Source organism: Hyaena hyaena, unplaced genomic scaffold (genome assembly GCF_003009895.1).
Source record: "Hyaena hyaena isolate Hyena2069 unplaced genomic scaffold, ASM300989v1 scaffold_530, whole genome shotgun sequence".
NCBI classification, from domain to species: domain Eukaryota; kingdom Metazoa; phylum Chordata; class Mammalia; order Carnivora; family Hyaenidae; genus Hyaena; species Hyaena hyaena.
The window spans coordinates 959,226-978,995 of record NW_024081163.1 but is presented as its reverse complement, the minus strand read 5'-3'; the positions used below and the strand labels follow the sequence as shown (position 1 = coordinate 978,995).

At 34.7% G+C, this 19,770-nt stretch overlaps 1 protein-coding gene across 1 annotated transcript in view; it reads right to left on the bottom strand.

Annotated features, from left to right (window-relative positions):
• Positions 1–19,770, bottom strand: part of ADAMTS6 (ADAM metallopeptidase with thrombospondin type 1 motif 6) — a 131,067-nt gene that overhangs the window by 35,439 nt on the left and 75,858 nt on the right. The window contains exon 13 of the mRNA XM_039255521.1: positions 5,099–5,228. Coding sequence (XP_039111452.1) covers positions 5,099–5,228 — 130 coding nt within the window. The remainder of the gene's footprint in view (positions 1–5,098; positions 5,229–19,770) is intronic.

The following is a 19,770-nucleotide window of genomic DNA, read 5'->3' as shown; positions in this document are numbered from 1 at the left end:
CTTTGTCAGGAATCCCACCATGTTCACTCAGTGCCTCTGGAATTCTTGTTTTCTTCCTGTCCCTAGTCACCTCACCATCTTGCTTACTATATTCTTTCTCATAAAAGAGTTGCTGCTAGCAGCACATTAATTTTTCCCAGCAAAGCTTCCTCTGCCCTTTAAGGTTTGCCAACTAAACACTATTAATATTTCTCTACCAATGCCTCTTTCACCTATTCTTCCCAGTCTCCTATCATTTTCTTTACAAAAACACAAATATAAATCTTATTGCCCTCTAGTTTTCCATATCCCGCTTTTAAAGTCTCCAATATGAATAAGAGACATTGAAAACATTTTACTACTTAAAAAGATAATTTATTATTAAAAAATACTGTTTGGGGGAGCCTGGGTGGCTTGGTCAGTTCAACAACTCTTGATTTTGACATAATCTCAAGGTTTTGTGTGTTCGAGACCCTTGTCAGGGTCTGTGCTGACTCTGCAGAGACTGCTTGGGATTCCCTCTTTCTCTGCCCCTCCTCAGATCATGCTCTCTCTGTTACCCTCAAAATAAATAAATAAGCTTCAAAAATACCATGTAGCAGTGTGCCTGGGTGGCTCAGGTGATTAAGTGTCTGTCTCTTGATTTAGGCTCAGGTCATGACTCATGACCTTATTTGTGAGAATGAGCTCCACATAGGGCTTTGCAATGACAGCATGGAGCCTCCTTGAGATTCTCTCTCTTCCCCTCTCTCTGTTCCTCCCCAGTCATGTGCTCTCTCTCAAAATAAATAAATAAACATTAAAACAATTAATAAATAAATAAATTCACTGAAGCTCACAAAAATAATAAAAATACCATTTAGGATGTTAAATTAACAGTACTGGAAATTTGAGATTTAAAAAAAAATATTTATTTATTTTTTTTTTGAGGGAGAGAGAGAGAGCACGTGTACATGCACACACACATGCACATGCATGTGCTCAGTAGGAGAGGGGCAGAGAGAGAATCCCAAGCAGGCTCTTTGATGTCAGCTCAGAGCCCAACATACGGACTTGATCTCACAAAACCTGAGATTACAACCTGAGCCAAAATCAAGAGTCAGACACTTAACTGACAGGGCCATGCAGGCACCCTAGTATTTGGAATTTGAAAACAAATACAGATCCTTTCCTCAACGTAGGGTAATACATTTCAAATAGATTAAAGTTTATGTTTCAAATAAAGAAGAGGGGCGCCTGGGTGACTCCGTTGAGGTCCAAACTCTTGATTTCAGCTCAGGTCATGATTCCAAGGTTGTGGGATCAAGCCCCACATTGGATTCCACTCTGAGCATGGTACCTGCTTGGAAATCTCTCTACCTCTCTCTCTCTCTGCTCCTCCCCTGCTTGCGCTCACATACACATACACACACACTCTCTCAAAATAAATATATAAACTTTAAGGAAAAAGAAACTTTGAAAGAATCTTTAAAAGTACAACCTTAGAGTGGATAAGGCCTTCCTAAACTATGAAAGAAATAAAAGTTTGATAGTTTTCCTATGTAATATTTTAAAACTTCTATAAGTAAAAATAGATCACACCACCATATAAATATCTAAAACATATGACAAACTCAGAAACAATATTTGGAACAGAGGTAAAAGAGTAAATATCCTTAATAGTTAAGAGTTAATAGAAATCAGTAACAAAATTAGAAACACTTCAATAGAAAAATGGTATAGGATTGACCATGAATCAGAAAAGCAAAAATAAATAATACAAACGGCGACTGCACATAATTTTTCAATGTTCATCCTTATCTGCAATCCAAGAAATATAAAACAAAACAACGGTTTGATGCCAAGCCTTTTTTTCCTGATAAAATAATCAAAGATTGTTTTTAAAACAATAATATCCAGTGTTGGGCAGTTTAGGAAAATGATTTCTAAAATGCTGTTAGTGGGAATATACATTCACAGATTATATCTGAAGGACAATCTGACAATGTTTCAAAGGCTAAAATATATTTATACCTGAACAATGAATTCTATTCCCATTCATTTAACATAAGAGCATAATTACAGAGAGCAAAGTTTTAGCAGCAAAAGTTGTTAATGCTGTGGTATCTTAAGGGATCAAAAGCTAAGACACAGTCAAAATTATTCAACAGTGGGAAGCCAATTAAGTACACAGTGACAAATCTACTGAGTGTTTTAGAAGATATTTAATATTCAAAACACGTTGAAAATGACAACAAAGCATCGTAAGTCATATCATACCATTTTGTTATATACACGTGTCTATATAAACATAGAAAACTGAAAATATATGTATTTCAAAATATTAACAGTGGTAGTTTGAATATTATAAGTTTTTAAATTTTCTTATTTTTATTTATCTGTGTTTTAAAATTTTCATGCTTTAATATGTACTACAAAAAACAAATATGATTATTGCATCATATCTGAAAAAAACTTATCTTCTTTCCTTTATTCCATACTCATCTAAGATATTGCTGTGGGTGCCTGGGTGGTTCAGTCAGTTAAGCATCTGACTCTTGATTTTGGCTCAGGTCATGATCTCAGGGTTTGTGAGATCAAACCCCTATCTCAGGCTCTACACTGGCAGCATGGAGACTGCTTGGGCTTTTCTCTCTCCTCTCTTTCTGCCTCGGCCCTGCTTTCTCTCTCTCTCTCTCTCTCTCTCTCTGTCTCTCTCTCTCTCAAAATAAATAAATAAATAATCTTAAAAAAGTATTATTGAATTCAGTACTCTTTCAATGATTGTTATCTCTAGAATACCAAGGTCTACTGAGAATTTTATGATATACAACTATTTGAAGAATTGAGATTTTCTTTTTCAGTCTCAATTCAAAGGAATAAAAAAGAAATTAAAAAGGAAATAAGGAAAATATGGATTAATAAAGAGTAATATTTTAAGCTCTTTATATCTTTAGCTCTTTCTGAAAAGAATCGTTGGCCTACATTTTCTTTTTTCATATTCCCTTTCTTTTTCTAATTCCATTCTCTTACTTCCAAACTTAAAAAAGTTATTACATAACTTTTATAAAGTTAATAAATAACTTAAGTTTATTTCTTTATTTTGAGAGAGAGGTATGCACAAGAGAGCACACAAGAGAGAGTAAGCAAGGGCACGCAGAGGAGCTGGGGAGGGGCAGAGAGAGAGGAAGAGAGGAAGAGAGAGCCAATCCCAAGTAGGCTCTGTGCTGTCAGTACTGAGCCCAATGCAGGGGCTCAATCTCAAGAAACCTCGACCTGAGCCAAAATCAAAGTCAAACATTTAACTAAGTGAGCCACTCAGGTGCCTCAATGAATAACTTAGAATTACAAAAGGAAAGGAAACTTAATTTTAATTATGTATGTTAATTTGAATTTCAATTATCCTTAACTATATATATTATATAGATTACATAATATAATTATATATATTACAGATTGATCTATATTATATATATAAGATAGATAGACACATAGATACATAGATACATAGGTCGATAGATAAACAACTCCAGTGTAATATCTACACCCATAATACATTGGATGGGATGACAAACCACTGAAATCTCAAGCAGTGTTCAAATAGCATTTAAGCCTAAACAAATAAAAAAGCTGAAGCCAAAATAGAACAGATGTGACCAGGACCACTCAGATGTTGTAAATCAAATGCCAAACATAATACTTAAAATCCTGAGTGTCAGGAAATTAACTTGATGGGTTGAGATGCACAATTATATGAAAATAATGTTGAAAGTTATCAGAAACATGGGAAGGAACACAATTTTGCCCATGATTTTTAAGCAATTTTTATAGTTAGTATAGTTTTCCCACTTCTTTTGAGTTAAATTTATAACAATAATTGGCAGAAGAGAGAAAATTTTTTAAAAAATCAAATGTCTTTAGGTTCATCTGGGTGGCTCAGTCGGTTAAGCATATGATCTCGGCTCAGGTCATGATTTCACAACTCGTAGGTTCAAGCCCTGCATCAGGCTCTGTGCTGACAGCCTGCTTTGGATTCTGTGTGTCCCTCTCTCTCTGCCCCTTCCCCACTCACATGCTGTTTCTCCCTCTCTCTCAAAAATAAGTAAACATTAAAAAATATATATCTTCGGGGCAACTGGGTAGCTTTGTCTTTTCTCATGTAATCGTTGCCTTTTTTTTTTTTTAATTTTTAAGAAGTAATCTCTGTACCCAATGTGGAGCTTGAACTCATGACCCTGAGACCAAAAGTTGCATGCTCTACTGGGGCACTTGAATGGCTCAGTCAGTTAAGCAACCGAATCTCAATTTCAGCTAAAGTCATGATCTCAGGATTCGTGGGTTTAAGCCCTGCATTAGGTTCTGTGCTGGGATTCTCTCTCTGCCTCTCTCTTCGCCCCTCTCCTACTTGCACTCTTTCACTTTCTCTCTCTCTCTCTCAAAATAAATAAACATTCAAAAAAGAGTCTTGGGCCAGCTGGTTGGTTCAGTTGGTTGAGCATCTGACTTAGGCTCAGGTCATAATCTCACTGTTCATGCGTTTCAGCCCTGCATCAGGCTCACTGCTGTCAAGGCAGAGCCCACTTGGGATCCTCTGTCCCTGGCTCTTTCTGCCCCTCCCTGACTCAAGTGCACAGTTGTGTGAACATGCTCTTTCCCTCTCTCTCTCTCAAAAATAAACATTTGAGAACAAAAGTCTTTAGGCCTTTAGGATAAATATCTGGTAAAGACAGGACTGCACACCAATCTAATGTGTTTTATTGCATTTAAGATACCATTATTCTATTTACCATTAAGAAAGATAAAAATGTTGATTATTATTGTAACTAACACTATTAATTGAAAGATGAATCTCAACTTCCAAGATCTTAAAAAGTGAAAAGATATGTGCCTTAGAATTGATGAAATATAATTTTTAGCACTGTGTCAGATCAACCTACTAAAGTTCCTGCCTTTAAGGGGTTAATAACTGAAACCTATAGATAAATAAAAATCTTAGCTCAGTGAAAGGGATATCAAAATCTACCTTCTGTGATGCTTTATCCCCTTTTCATAACATAGGAAGATGTTTCCAAATATGAATAGCTAATGTTTTTCTCTTTGCACTTAAAGAAAGTAATTCTTATTTCTTACTCTTACTTACTCAGGTGGGCAGGGCTCAGTGTTGCAGGCTCTTTGATTTTCAGGTGGCTTACTGTCAGGGTCACAGTAATTATTCTGGACAATAGAGCTGTCGTCCAATCTTTTACACACCGCCTCCTGTCTTTGGACACCTTGAGAAAAGGAGCACATCATTAATTGAAGAGTAGTTTACTTTCCAATTAAGTTAGGTATGCATAGCTTTCCTCTGGGGGATCAACCTCACTGGATCGCTGTTGTCTGATCTGTTCCAGAAATACTTCACTGCTTCTCTAAAAAGGAGAGAAGTCCTGGTCATTATACTGCAATTTTAGGCAAAATTATTGTTCTCATATTTAGAAACATAACTGTTTTCCACTTCAGAAAAGAAACTATTGGCAATTTTAAACAATATTACCATTTGTATATTCTTCTTCCTGCTTTCCTTAAAAAAAAGAACAAAAAACAAATCCCCTCAACTTCATTTTCCCAAAATATAATCAGATAAAATGTATGAATATACATTTCAATGCAAAATAATGGTAGCATATCTATTTAAAAATAAAATAATAGGGACAAATTTACTTTTTGATATTTTATAGGACAAATCCCATCAATTTAATCTTTGTGAGGAACACATCACATTCAGACATTTCATTCATTTTCTTCCATTTATAGATTTATTCCTCTAAAAGCCCAGAAAGTCTAGAATTTAGAGATTACAGTGGGCCTCATTTGCACTCCAATCCATTAGTCTGTTTGCTTTAATAGAGATGGCCTCCTGTTGATTATACCATATATATCAAACAGATATATATGTATATATATACTTCTTGAAACAGTAACTCAGAAGATTATTATCTCAGTCTTAAAAATTATTCTATGTGACCTGTTTGTCACAGCTAAAAATACTCTCATTATAAAATTTGTAAAATTCTAAATATGTATTTATTATTTATTGGCAAAGATATCCACCACAACTTGCTCACAGTTCACAAAATACACAGACACACAGACACACTTTTATTTGTAAACATCCCTGGTGAATAGACCTTATGCAGTCTCATTTTCTCTTTAGTGTCGAGGAATCTAAAGAAGAAAAGCTAAGTATACCAAGATACCAGAGAAAAAGTAAAACTAAAAATAATGCTGTATGTTTCAGATTATATAGAGGCCGCAGGTTACTCCCGGAATTGTAAATAAAAGCATAAACTATCCCCAACTCCCCAACCTTGTCTCTATAACCAGGTAAGCTAAATTTACCCACAAAGAGTTGTAAAAACAGCATTAGCAATATCCAGGAAACCACAGCTTCACACCTAGCCAGACCCGCATGAACCTAAGTTTTGTTTTTTGTTTTTTGTTTTTCCCAGTTGCTTTTAATAGTACCCTAAAGAAAAGACTTTAATCTCATATTAGGGAAATCAATGTGAAATAGGATCATTCACTGAAGGAAATTGTCACCTTCAGAGTCATACACCAAATGCTTCCTCCAAGATCCCTTTAAAAGTCTTGGAAATTCTGCAGGTGGAGGTGCCTCAGCCATCATGCAATGCAAACTTTTAACTAAACAAGATAGGGAAATCTATGTCTCTGATCGGGTGAATTACCAAGTCCTGTAGCCTCCATGATGGTGGTGAGCAGCTGATGAACGTATATTTTACTGTTTGCAGTGACCCAAGGCTCCTCTACTAATCTCTTTCAGTAAGTTTTATAGGTTTTCCTAAGTTTAGAGGCCTAAAACGTAGCCAAAAACTTATGGCAACATGTCTTAGAATATGTATTGTATTCATTCCCTCCTAATCCCTAGAATAGGCCAAATCTCAGTTTATGTGACAAGAGTTTGGAATTTTTTAACTATTAAACTTTAGATTTTTGAGGGAGGAATGATTCACGTCAGGCATAGCTGTGATCCATTCACAGATGTTCCGTAATATTCATCAGCTAGCTCCCCACTGTGTCATTCCAGTGGGCAGATAACTAAGTCCATGTGACCCACCTAGACAGATATCTCCACCATTAGTCATAGGGGTCAACTTCCATTTGCCACAGTTCTTCCACCCAGTTCAATATGTTGTTCCTATCAGGAAGAGCAGGGGATTATTTTTATAATTTAACATGGTTATTTTTTTTCAAAGTTATTCAAATATGATTATACTTGGAGAGGGGAGGCTCAAACCACCCACTTACATGGAGGATTTAGACAACTTTATTCAACTCTTATAATTATGTGTAATCATAATAAAATAATCTGATTTGCAACAAGGAAGTTGTCATTCAATTTAATACTTTTGTTGTTTTTCAGAAAAGAAAAAACGTTTTCAACACTACCAAATGGAACTGAGGTTACTCTGCATCCGTGCCAAAAACATCAATTCAGCTTCTACAGGTTAAGAGAAAATTCTACTTCCTTTAAATTAAGCCTAGAAATGTTGTGTGGTTATATTAGTTTTTAAAAGTAGCCTTTAATGTAAAAGAAAGGCCTCTGCAATTTGAATCACAGGTGAGATATTCATTATTATAAGTCAAATTTACATTTGATATTAAGATAAATTCTGGCCAAGTATGTTTCTTGAAAAAACTAAAACATTAATTGTTGAAAATTTGGGGAAAAAAAAAACCAAACCACAAACAACAAAATAAAAAAAATATCCACAGTCTCATCACTTTGTTCTGGATCTTTATTTTTAAGGCTATTTTGCACTTTGGTGGGGCCCAGTAATTAGTTTAAAATTGCGTAGTATACAAACTAAACATGCCAGCTAAATGTGGTTGACAAGTCATACATTCATGCATTCATTCACTCACTCATTCAACAGAGAATAGTTACTAAGTATAAGGAACTGTGCTTCTAAATTGAACTAAGTGCTAAGAATTACAAATTGACTTAATTTTGGTCATGCCTTTCAGACTTCTTAAAACCAAGAATTAGGGTATTGTGGGGCTCACTTCAGTTTAATAAGTTCAGAACACTATTTTTTATGAAGTAAAAATTAAAGCCCTTGGATAAACAGCTAAAATTACTCTTTATTTCATGAAGATGCATTTTTCCTTGCATTTATCTTTTATTAATTTTCTTCTAAAATGTTCTATTAGAAAGTGTGGTACTTCACACTCAAGAACTGATTATATCAGCAATCTATTCCAAATCTTCTGACTATGCTAAACTATCTTCCTCCAGTAGCATAAAAATCCCCTTCCAACCTTTAACCTCACACTTGGCAGGTTCATAGATTTTTTTTTTTTTTTTTAATCAGTAGCAATAGGATAACTCTAAACCCAATGTGCCTAATTTAGGATGGATGTTGAAACACATACTTTGGGACTAAGGGAAATGTAGGTTTTAGGTGTAGAAAATAGAAAATACAAATCAAGTGGAAATAATCTAAACAAAGTCAACAAGAAAAATGATTGAGTTTAGGCTTTTTTATATGATCAAGGCCCTTAGACATAGCTTCTTTTAAGGTAATCTGTAAAGTGGGGTGCCTGGGCAGCTCAGTTGATTAAGCATCCCACTTTGGCTCAGGTCATGATCTTACGTTCTGTGAGTTTGAGCCTCGTGTCAGGCTCTGTGCTGACAGCTCAGAGACTCGAGCCTGCTTCAGGTTCTGTGTTTCCCTCAGAGCCCTACCCCACTCATTCTATCTTTCTCCCTCTCTCAAAAATAAATAAATATTAAAAAAATTTTTTTAAAGTAATCTTGGGGTGCCTGGGTGGCTCAGTCAGTTAAGCATCCGACTTTGGTTCAGGTTATGATCTTGTGGTTCATGGATTCAAGCCCCGCGTTGGGCTCTGTGCTGACAGCTAGCTCAGAGCCTAGAGCCTGTTTCAGATTCTGTGTCTCCCTCTCTCTCTAACTCTCCCCTGCTCATGCTGTCTCTCTCTCAGAAATAAATTTTAAAAAAATTAAAAAAATAAAAAATAATCTGTAAAACACTACTAAGAAGTTTAGTTAAATCCTGTTGAAATAATTACATTGAGTTACACAAAGTTACTGTGTTTTCAAATCTGAAGACTTATAGTTTATAACCAAAAACATAAAATGTCCACCAGACTAGTCAGTATATGCACAATCAAAAACAAACTTCTAGTGACTTAGTGTCCATATCCCCTGGAGTATGCAGATGATCTGCAGAACTTAATTGGTCAAATTTAAAACTACACCAATTGTATTTTATTTTTAAAGATCTAGAGTTACTGGCTTGCAAATTCTATACCAATTTTTAATTTAATGTCACCTATCTTCTATGCTTAAAAAATCACAAAGATGCCATTTCCAATACATGTTTACTTGAAACTCTCTAAAATGGGTGTATACTATGTAGAGATTTTTATTTTGCTTATCAAAGAGTCAAATATCATGGTTCTTTTTTTAAAATTTTTTACTTATTTTTGAGACAGAGAGAGAGAACAGGGGAGGGGGACAGAGGATCCAAAGTGGACTCTGTGCTGAAAGCAGCGAGCCTGATGTGGGGCTAGAACTCACGAAACAGGGGATCATGAAGTTGGAAACTCAACCAACTGAGACACCCAGGCATCCCCAAAATATGATGGTTCTTAGCATCAAACCATAAGCTTTAATTTTAGGCTGTAAATTTAAATTTATCAGGTCTTATATTTAATATTTAATTTTCAGCTGATAGTTAAAAATTGCAAATTATCTATTTTCCTATCAAAGATTCTCTTGTCCAGTAAGAGGATTACCCAAATTAATCACTGCTCTAGTTGTATATCAGGAAATGGCTTTTAGTACTTTGAAATAGCATATGCCCCAGGAAAGTGATCAAGAAGTTCAGTAAGCTGCAAGTGAATTCTGGATGGAATTTTTTATTCACTGTGCTTACTCTAGGAGATGTTGACAGTTCAACTGAAGAACACAGGGTCCTGGGCTTAGCAGCTACATTCCTAGGACCAATCCTGAGTGAAGGCTCCAGAAACCATAGTGCCTCTCAATTTCCTCACCTCCTTTTCCTTCCCTTCTCTATTCCACTTATAAGTTGCTCAATGTTCTCATATCCTATCTATTTCTTATTTCAGAGAATTAAACAACTTTGTAAACTCATTTGTAACAATATTTGGAAATATACTGCCTTTCATAGAACAGTTGATTGTTTTAAAAGTAGAGAAGTGGGCATTCAATGCACAGCAATTACTGCCTGAATTTCAGAGTGACATGTGTTAAAACAAGAAATATATGGTGGAGGTTAAAGACAGGAGAAATATTTTCTAGGTCTTTTCAAATCTTAAGACTCAGCATTCCAGAGCTAGACCACTTAGTTGGTAAGTGAGCAATCTATAACCATATTTGAATGAATCAATTATGGAAAGAGAAGTATAAATGTATCCTTGGGATTGAGAGGCTAACCAACATTTAGATAATCTAACCTAGTGGCATAACTCATCATATTTACCCAAGAAACAGTTTTCTGAAGAGGAAGAGGTGGGGGGAATGTTAAAAAGTTAGAGCTTATACTACAAATGTGGCTGGTGGCTAAGGCAACAATTCGCTTAACCAAAGCATCTATAAAGTAGCTAGCAACCAAGACGACACTATATAACCATAATATACAGAGCATATGGCCAGCAATATTAATTTAATCTAAATCTTTACTGTAGATAGCATCCAAAGAGCAACAAGAAACAGGAAAAAAACCAAAAACCAAAAAACAAAAAGTCTCTCTGCTCTGCCTCTCACTGATGGAGTCTGGCTATTATGCTGTGTGACTATTGGCCAGACACAGATTTGCAGGGCAGAGTAAAGCCTATCTGCTTTGATCTAACAGCTGACAGCTGGTATCCAGGGAACCAATCAGTTCCACCCATATGCTTTCTCCTTCTGAAGTTCCTCCTGCTAGTTTTTATCTTTCAAAGTCTTCCTTTCTCAAGTTTTCCTTGTGTCCTCAGAAGGACTAGATGTTCCAAGGAAATACAGTATTATTTGTAAAAAAAAAAAAAAAAAAAGGCATGCAACTCTAAAATATTACATTTTTCTTTGAGGGATTTTATTTTCAAGTAATCTCCACAGCAAACATGGGCCTTGAACTCACAACCCCAAGATCAAGGGTCACATGCTCTACCAATTGAGCCAGCCTTTTAAATCTTTTCTTTTAATTACATATAGCACCTCTTTCTTTCTTAGAGACAAAGACTAAATACTTCAGATTTGAGTTATAAAAAAGCTGTATAGCTTTTAAACTAGAATATTTTTCCCAAGTAAAAAATAATGTGATGAGTAATATCAGAATTAATAGTAATATTAATAGAATAAAATTGAGATGATGACATTTACCATTAAAAAATGCTTATTTTTTTAAAGCATTTTATGCATAATACCTTGTAAAGATGCACAAAATTATGACTGTTAAAAATGATATCTTGAACAGAATTTTTGGGAAGTGAAACATGACCTGTGACACACAAATCATTAATACAATAGGAATGCACTTAAACTTTGCGTTCAGCCTTACCCAGGGTTTTCAGTGAGTGAACATGTATGCAGGCCTGATCATGTTAGGGAAGAGTATAATCTCTAAAGCAATGGAAAAGAGAAGAAATAAGAAGGAAAACAGCACTAGGGGAAATGTTTTGGGTTAGGAGAGGCTCCTTGCCTTCAGCTATACATTCTAACATAAGAGAAAATGCAGAGTAAACAGTAAAAACTGTCAGGTTATCAAATCAACTTTCATATGTAAGACTTTTTACATTAAGTTGGAAAGCTTAAATAATATTAAAAATACAAAGAATTAAAAAAACAATTTTAAGAGTATTGTATGGGGAAGCCATATGCTTAAGTAAAAATATAAATGGAAATAATTATTATAGACAAATGAGCAAACGTATTAACTTCCAGGACTGTGAACCAAACAAGAGCATGAGTTTGTCTAGAGAAGCTACGCCTCTTAAGGGCATGCTATATGAGAATCGGGCCAGGTGCAAATGATGGCTACAGAGCCTAGGCTTTCGGGAGCTGTGATGTTCAAAAGTGCGCTGCCATGATGCCTGGTACAGCTAAGCCCATATATTATAGGTTACTCTTCCTTCCTGACATTGAAAATGACCTAAAAAGAGAGGATGGCGGGAGTAAGTGAATAGGGAAAAGCCATGTTCAGTGCAATGACAGACCACTGTCTAGTCCCACAAGTATTTTATATTTCAAAGACCAAAGAGAAAATATGGGAAAAATAAACAGCTGAATACACATCTTTATTCTTTCTAAACTCAAATCACTTTTTATAAGGGGCTGTATTATTAAATATATTACAGTGATCTATTTTATGTCTAAGTTGGTATACACAGGAATCAAACATAAAATGACTCTCATAGCTTCAAACAATAGTACATTGTGTAACTTCACACAGAAATTATCTTTTATAGGGAATTTTTCTTAAAACTAATTATATAACTATATTTCTTAAAATAAAATGGCAATGAATAAAGTGCTTTTAACTATTCAAACTAAAATTTCCATCTGCTATCTTTTACTTAACTCTGAAAGTAACTTTTGGGTGGTAAATCCTAAATGAAAGAGAAGCAAACATAGTTATAAGATTCAACTTCTTAATGTCTTTCATTAAGAAAGACATTAATTTCAATCTCAAGTCTACTTTGAATCTTGAGAAACAACTGGATTTTGCTTTCCTCTCTGCTCCATCTTGGGACTCCTCCACTCTAAGTTAGTGTCATAGTTACAGTATAAATGTCCTTTATAAGCTGTAATACATATTCGTTACTATTATGATGATGTCTATAAAAGTCAACTCTGGAAACACTTCTTTGTTTGAAGCACATTCTGTTGGCTCACTAACACTATAAATTGACCATTATTCATGATGTTAAAAATGCTAGGTATGTTGGGGTGGCTGGCTCAGCCAGTTACTTTTTTGTTTTATTTTGTTTTGTTTTTAGAGAGAGAGAGGGAGAGGGAGAGGGAGAGGGAGAGGGAGAGAGAGAGAGAGAGAGAGAGAGAGAGAGAGAGAGAGAGAGAGTCCCAATCCCAAACTGAATCCATGCTCAGTGCAGAGCCTGCCACGGGGCTCAATTTAACAACCCTGAGATCATGACCTGAGCCAGTATCAAGAGCCAGGTGCTCAACCAAATGAACCACTCAGGCACTCTGAACATGTGACTCTTGATCTCAGGGTTGTGATTCAAGCCCCATATTGGAGGTAGAGATTACTTAAAAACAAAACAAAATTTCTTTTTTTTTTTAAGTTTGTTTATTTTGTTTTGAGAGAGAGGGCACGGAGCAGGGGAGGGGCAGAAAGAGAATCCAAAGCAGGTTCTGCATTGTCAGTGCAAAAAAATTGAGATTATGACTTGAGGTGAAATCAAGAGCTGGAAGAGCTGGATGCTCAACCGACTGAGCCACCCAGGCACCCCTAAAAATAAAATCTTAAAAAAAATGTTAGGTATCTTAGAATTAGCAAAGAAATTAAAAGGACATTTGTGAAAATGGAAGGCATTTATCTGTTTGGTACTATGAGAACTGTTCTCTTTCAGTCTGGTGTTAGTATTAGCATAAAGATTATATTATATTTTTCCTAATAATTACTTTTTAAAGACAATATAAAATTGTTATGTTATAATGGAATTAGTTACTTTTAAGGGCACATAATGCTTGTGTTGTGTCATTTTCGAAAATGAAATATATAACATGAACATATAGTGTTTCCATAGAAACAATGTAGAAATATCCAACTTTTTAAAGAGGCCAAGGCAATCTGCATGATTAAATAAACTTGAAAAGTCTGTCATTAATAAATGGAATAGTGTAGATTATTACATAAACTTGTGAGGTAATAAATTACAAAGAAGAATTTGCTAAAGGGTCTTTTTAAATATTTAGCGTTTAAAAAATTTTTTTCTTTCTTATTCTTTTTTTTCCCTCCTTTAATCACCTACCAATCTTAATCTGAATTAACAGAGATAGAGAAAGGAAACATGTTGAGGACATATCAGAAGGGAAACTTAATACAGATAGGAAGGAAAATTTTACACAGCACTCAAGACCTCTCGTTCCTTAACTGGAAGTACAGAAGAGGCTTTAATTTGAAACACTGAACTTTATCATGACCCTGATAAAAGAGTTTACATGCATTTTTTTCTTTTATAAAATCAAATTCAACATCAATTGGAAGGAAAGGAGATGACTAATTTTTATCCACTGTAATATCACTAAATTTTAACCTAAATCAAGAATTCTCAAATTTTCTTGGTTCATGACACCAATATCTCAGTAATTTTTTCACAACCTTCATAGGCAGAAAAAGAAAAAAAAAAAAAAAACAAACACCTAAGAGTTTCATGTATTAAGTAGTTAGGTCCAAACAACTTAGTAATAATCACTGTGGTATGTGACTGATGTCATTGTGTTACCATTGAAAATATACAATATTCTCCTGTGCCTTTTGTGAGTCTGCTGCAGTGTTTTGGGGCATCACGGTGCAGTTTGAAAAATATGGGCCTACATGAGAAAAATACAAAATAGTCATATTTGGAAACTATGTAAAACATTTAAAAAATATTAAAAAGTAGAAACCAGGTCCAATATGCATAAGAATTCAGATGAATTAGGTGAAATCACAAAAAAGGTAAAAAAAAATTTGTCCAAGTGAGAAAGAAGAAACATATAGAATATCTTCTAAGTTTATATGCTATCCATGTGTGCAAACACACACACACACACACACACACACACATACACATGCACGTACAACTTAAGATGACATCCAGGGAAGAAAAAGAAAAATAAATAAAATAAGCATGAAATAAACAAGAAAAAATAATGAGGCTATGTAAATGTAAAGAAAAATAATGGCAAATTTTTATTTTTTTAATTTATTTTTTAAAATACAATTTATTGTCAAATTGGCTTCCAGACATCACCCAGTGCTCATTCCAGCAGGTGCCCTCCTCAATGTCCATCACCCACTTTCCCCTCTCCCCCACTCCTCATCACCCCTTAGTTTGTTTTCTGTATTTAAGTCTCTTATGGTTTGCCTCTCTCCCTCTCTGCTTGTAACTTTTTCCCCTTTCCCTTCCCCCATGTCTTCTGTTAAGTTTCTTAAGATCCACATATGAGTGAAAACATATGGTATCTGTCTTTGTCTGACTGACTTATTTCACTTATCACAATAATCTCCACTTCCATCCACATTGCTGCAAATGGCAAGATTTCATTCTTTCTCATTGCCAAGTAGTATTCCATTGTATAGATAAACCACATCTTCTTTATCCATTCGTCAGTTGATGGACATTTATAGTCTACATAATTTGGCTATTGTTGAAAGTGCTGCTATAAACTTTGGGGTACATGTGAATAATGGCAAAATTTTAAATGATCAAAAACAATTGATCAGAAACATTCCTGAAAAATCCCATAATATATATGAAAAATCTGTATTTTGATCTTCAAATAAAATCAAAATTGCCTGTAAAAATAAACCTGTCTTCTTCCTTCTCCTCCTCAATCTTAATATAGCTTTAGCTTATCTCTTTCTCCCTGAACCGCCTGCCCAGTAATGTTCAACAAAGAGATACCTCTGATTGTCAGCAGAAACTTGACGAAAATGAGTTCTTTGGTATGCAATCTTTGTATTTTTACATATAGAGAAAAAAGAAAACCCCAGAAAAACAAATTTAGAGAAAATAATCACAAGTGTCAATAGAGCCAATTGCAGATCAAAGACTGTATATTTAGGGTATAAATTTAAAACTAGTATATGTAAAGTATTTATGTATTTCTGACTTTTCTTTGTACCACAAAGTATTTTTAAGACTTTCTTTGTAATAGAATAGGTGTAAACTTGAATGCAACAGTACAGCATGGATTCTCAGTTGGAAGGCTTTGGAAGGCTTTGGTTTAAAATCTAAGGGTTGCTTCAAATAAGAGGAGGGGTTAAAGAGACTTTGGCATAGAAAGAGAATGGTTTAAATGGTGGGAAATGAGAGCACATTCAGAAATGTAGGGAAGGAAATTATCATGAATACTGTCTGTTGGCATTTTACAAAGATTCATTCCCTAATGAAACAAAAATTTCCTAAAACAATAGATGACCTTCTCTAGAACTACGTCATAAGGAGGAAAAAAATGTTATTGGTTTTCATAAATATTGAGTTAAAACAGGAGCCATATGCCTCTGACTTATGGGTCTAAATTAAAGTTGGTTGAGTATATAACCAATTATTTACTGTAACTCCATAAGTACCACAAAAATTTGAAATTAGAGGAAGAAATTCAGAAAACCTACTTAGCACAATTTCTCCAGATCTTAGGCAAAAGACTAAGAATCAATACTTAACACCATTAGAGCCAGTTTTGAAAGCATTGATTAGATGCTTATAAATGATCCATCAGGTAAAGAAGAATGTAAATAAACTGAAAAAAAAAAGCTTTCTAAATGCATATCCAATCTGATGATCACACTAAAGAAAATTACGAAGTTTAGTGGAATTCTACTACATTTTCACTCTCTCCTTTGATGTCCCATTGTACTGTCCAGCCACAGATACTAATAAATAAATCTCATTAACTTTTGCATTTAACTAGTAGCTAATTAAAAACAAAGCTGTGAGTTAATGCTACTAATGGTATTTGCATCTGAATGTAAATTATTTGAATACTAAATAAACTTTCCATCAGCCTCAGTGGCAGCATTTCTTTTTTTCCTAGTAGGACTAAATTTATTCAATACCCTAGTAAAATTTTTGATTATAAGTATCTAACAGTATAAAAAGTACAAAACAGAATTGTAGATTTCTAATATATTAATATAAAGTATATGACTACATATAGCACATCCTATAGGCAAAGGGGTGGAAGGGCAAAAAGAAGACTGTGGTTGAGATCTGGTAATGAATAAATAAATACAGAAGTAGATATGATCCTCATTATAGTATATTCTACCACAAATGCTGTAGCCAAGATGTGCAAAAAAAAATATTTCAAAATAACAGGAGAAAGATGATAATGGCTGGGACTCTTTTAATATACCTCAAATGCTGTGGTAAAGCCAACCCAACTCACTATGTAATCTGTGCATATGGTGGCTTGTAGTTTTTCAATAGCAGTACTTTTAGCCTTGACTGCACATTAGAATCACCTAGAAAGTTTTTGAAAATCTGACACCCCGGCCACACTCCTGACAAATTAAGTCAGAAATTTCCTCACAAATTAAATCAGAATTTCTGGGGGCAAGCCCAATCATCAGAATTTTCAAAGTTCTCTAGGTGATTTGAATGTAGGACCAAAGTTAAGAACTATTCCTTTAGGTAAAGCATTTGAAAAAATAAAATTTCAAGTTAGTGAAGGAGTTTGAGTAGGGATATATCTATCATGTTGCTCTATGGAGGTCACCTATTGGTGGAAAAACTCTGTTCAAGGTAAGAGATCATTTTTATTAAGAGAGAATGCTACATTTAAACAATCACTAGACAGGGGTGCCTGGGTGGCTCAGTTGGTTGAACATCCAACTTCAGCTCAGATCATGATCTTGTGGTTTGTGAGTTTGAGCTCTGCATCGGGCTCACTGCTCTCATGCAAAGCAGGCCTCAGATCCTCTGTCCCTCTCTCTCTGCTCCTCCCCCATTCACATACACTCTCTCTCAAAAACAAAAAAAATTAAAATTAAAATTAAAAAATAAAAATCACTAGATATTCAATTTCTAAGTCTTGATTTCGGAAAATTACTTTGCTTGGGTTTTATCTATAAAATAGGAATAATAACAACAATGCTTAGGCTCATGGTACTGTTGATCAAATATAAGAGGGTGCCAGAAAATGTTTTATAAATTATTAGATTATTATTACATGGCTGGGCAGTAGAACTATTCATCATTAAAAATACTAGCTATAATGTAGATTACAACTGTAATATGGATTACTACCTAAATGTTTTGCCGCTTTGTTTTAATAGGCATTTACTTTATGAAATCTAAGTCTCTGGCTCAATGTTTCTCAAAGTATGCTTCCTGAAGCAGTAGCACCAGCATCAATAGCATGTGGATACTTGTTAGAAGTGCAAATTCTTGATGTCTATTGCAGACCTACTGATTCAGAATTTGGAGGCAGAACCTAGCAATCTTGTTTGAACAGGATATCCAGGTGATTTTGATGTTCAAATCAGAGGACCACATATCCAGCTAAATATTAGTAAGAAGCAAGTATGTATGACTAAAATCAAAGGATGAATGCACAGTATTTGTTATTTTAATCTTTAAAAGCTGTACTGGAAAGACACAGTGGCAGAAATTATTGCTTTAAAAAAAGCCCCTAAATCTTTGTATTTAAAAATAATATAGTTCTCCCTACCTAGCCAAACTTTATCAATTAACACATTAATCATGAATATAATGGTAATCTATAAATTTGAGAATCAGATAAATCACAGAGTATACAACACTCTGGATAAGGAATAAAGGAACAAAACTCTAGGAGGAGTTAGCAGTGGCTCAGTAGATGATAGTTAAGTTTTAACTCAGTGGACTTGGGTTTCTCTAAGAGGAAGAGTCACAACTGTATCTCAAAAATCACATTTATCCTGAAGACAACACCCCATAGCATCTCAATGTTCTTATTCAGCTAAGGAAGTGTTTCATCATTTACTCAGAGAAAAGACCATTACTTAGACTGAATCATCAACAATGTTTCCTACAGCATTAGATTTGTCATTGGGTCTGCTAAGCAACAGAAAAACAGTCTCAAAACTTATCTTAAAAGATATCATAAGAGAAAGCTATCAACCTTGCTCCCAAATTCAAATTTTGTTATTTCTACTGATAAAACATATGCAGGGCTCACTGAGAGCCCTGTGAGATTGCAATAGAAAGTTCTTTGAGATCTTTTACGTTTTCTCTTTTTCCATTTTTTGAAAATTTTGGTGTCCTCAAGACACCTAGCACCACCCTAGAAAGATAAGAGTGAAATATCCCAATTAAGAACTGCTACTTCCTAAGAAAACAATTCTAAACTCTCATTTCCTATCCTGGAAAAAACTAGCGGAAATAAATTGTCAAAATAGTTAATTCCTTTTGCTCATCGACTCATCTATAAATATTTATTGAGTGCCTACTGTATTCCAGATAGTGTTCTAGGTACAAAATTAGTCTAGAGAGATGCACAGGTGTCAGTGAGGGAGGTATAGAGTCTATGTGTCCAGGTTTCAGTTTCTCAGTCAACCAAATCAGTAGTACCCAAACTCAAGCAAGCATCACAATCACCTGGAGAGCTTATAAAATACATAGACTGTGGAGGCCAATTCAGAATTTCTGTTCAGTAGGTCTGAGATGGGCCCCCCAAATTAGCACTTCTAATAAATTCTCAGGTGATATTGATGCTGCTGGTCCAGCGACCATACTTTGAGAACCACTTACCAAGCAAAACAAGCGGCAGCTCTTCACACTATCCCTGCCAAAAAGTACTGTACATGTCTCTTCCAAAGAAGGCAATGGCCTCATGACTGCTGTCATAATCACACACAAGTGAGCAGAATTCCAGTTCCCAGAACCACCTCAAACATCTACGATCAGTGGCTCCAAAACAAAACAAAGAAGTACAAAAAACAGAGAAAATTCTCTTCCAGGGGCTTTTCTCCTTCTTTGTTTTTCCTTTTGTTTTACTCCCTATCACAAGAAATCATTTTTGTATTATGATTTCTCATTTCAAGTGTTACGAAAAGAATAAAACTCTTTTAAATTTTT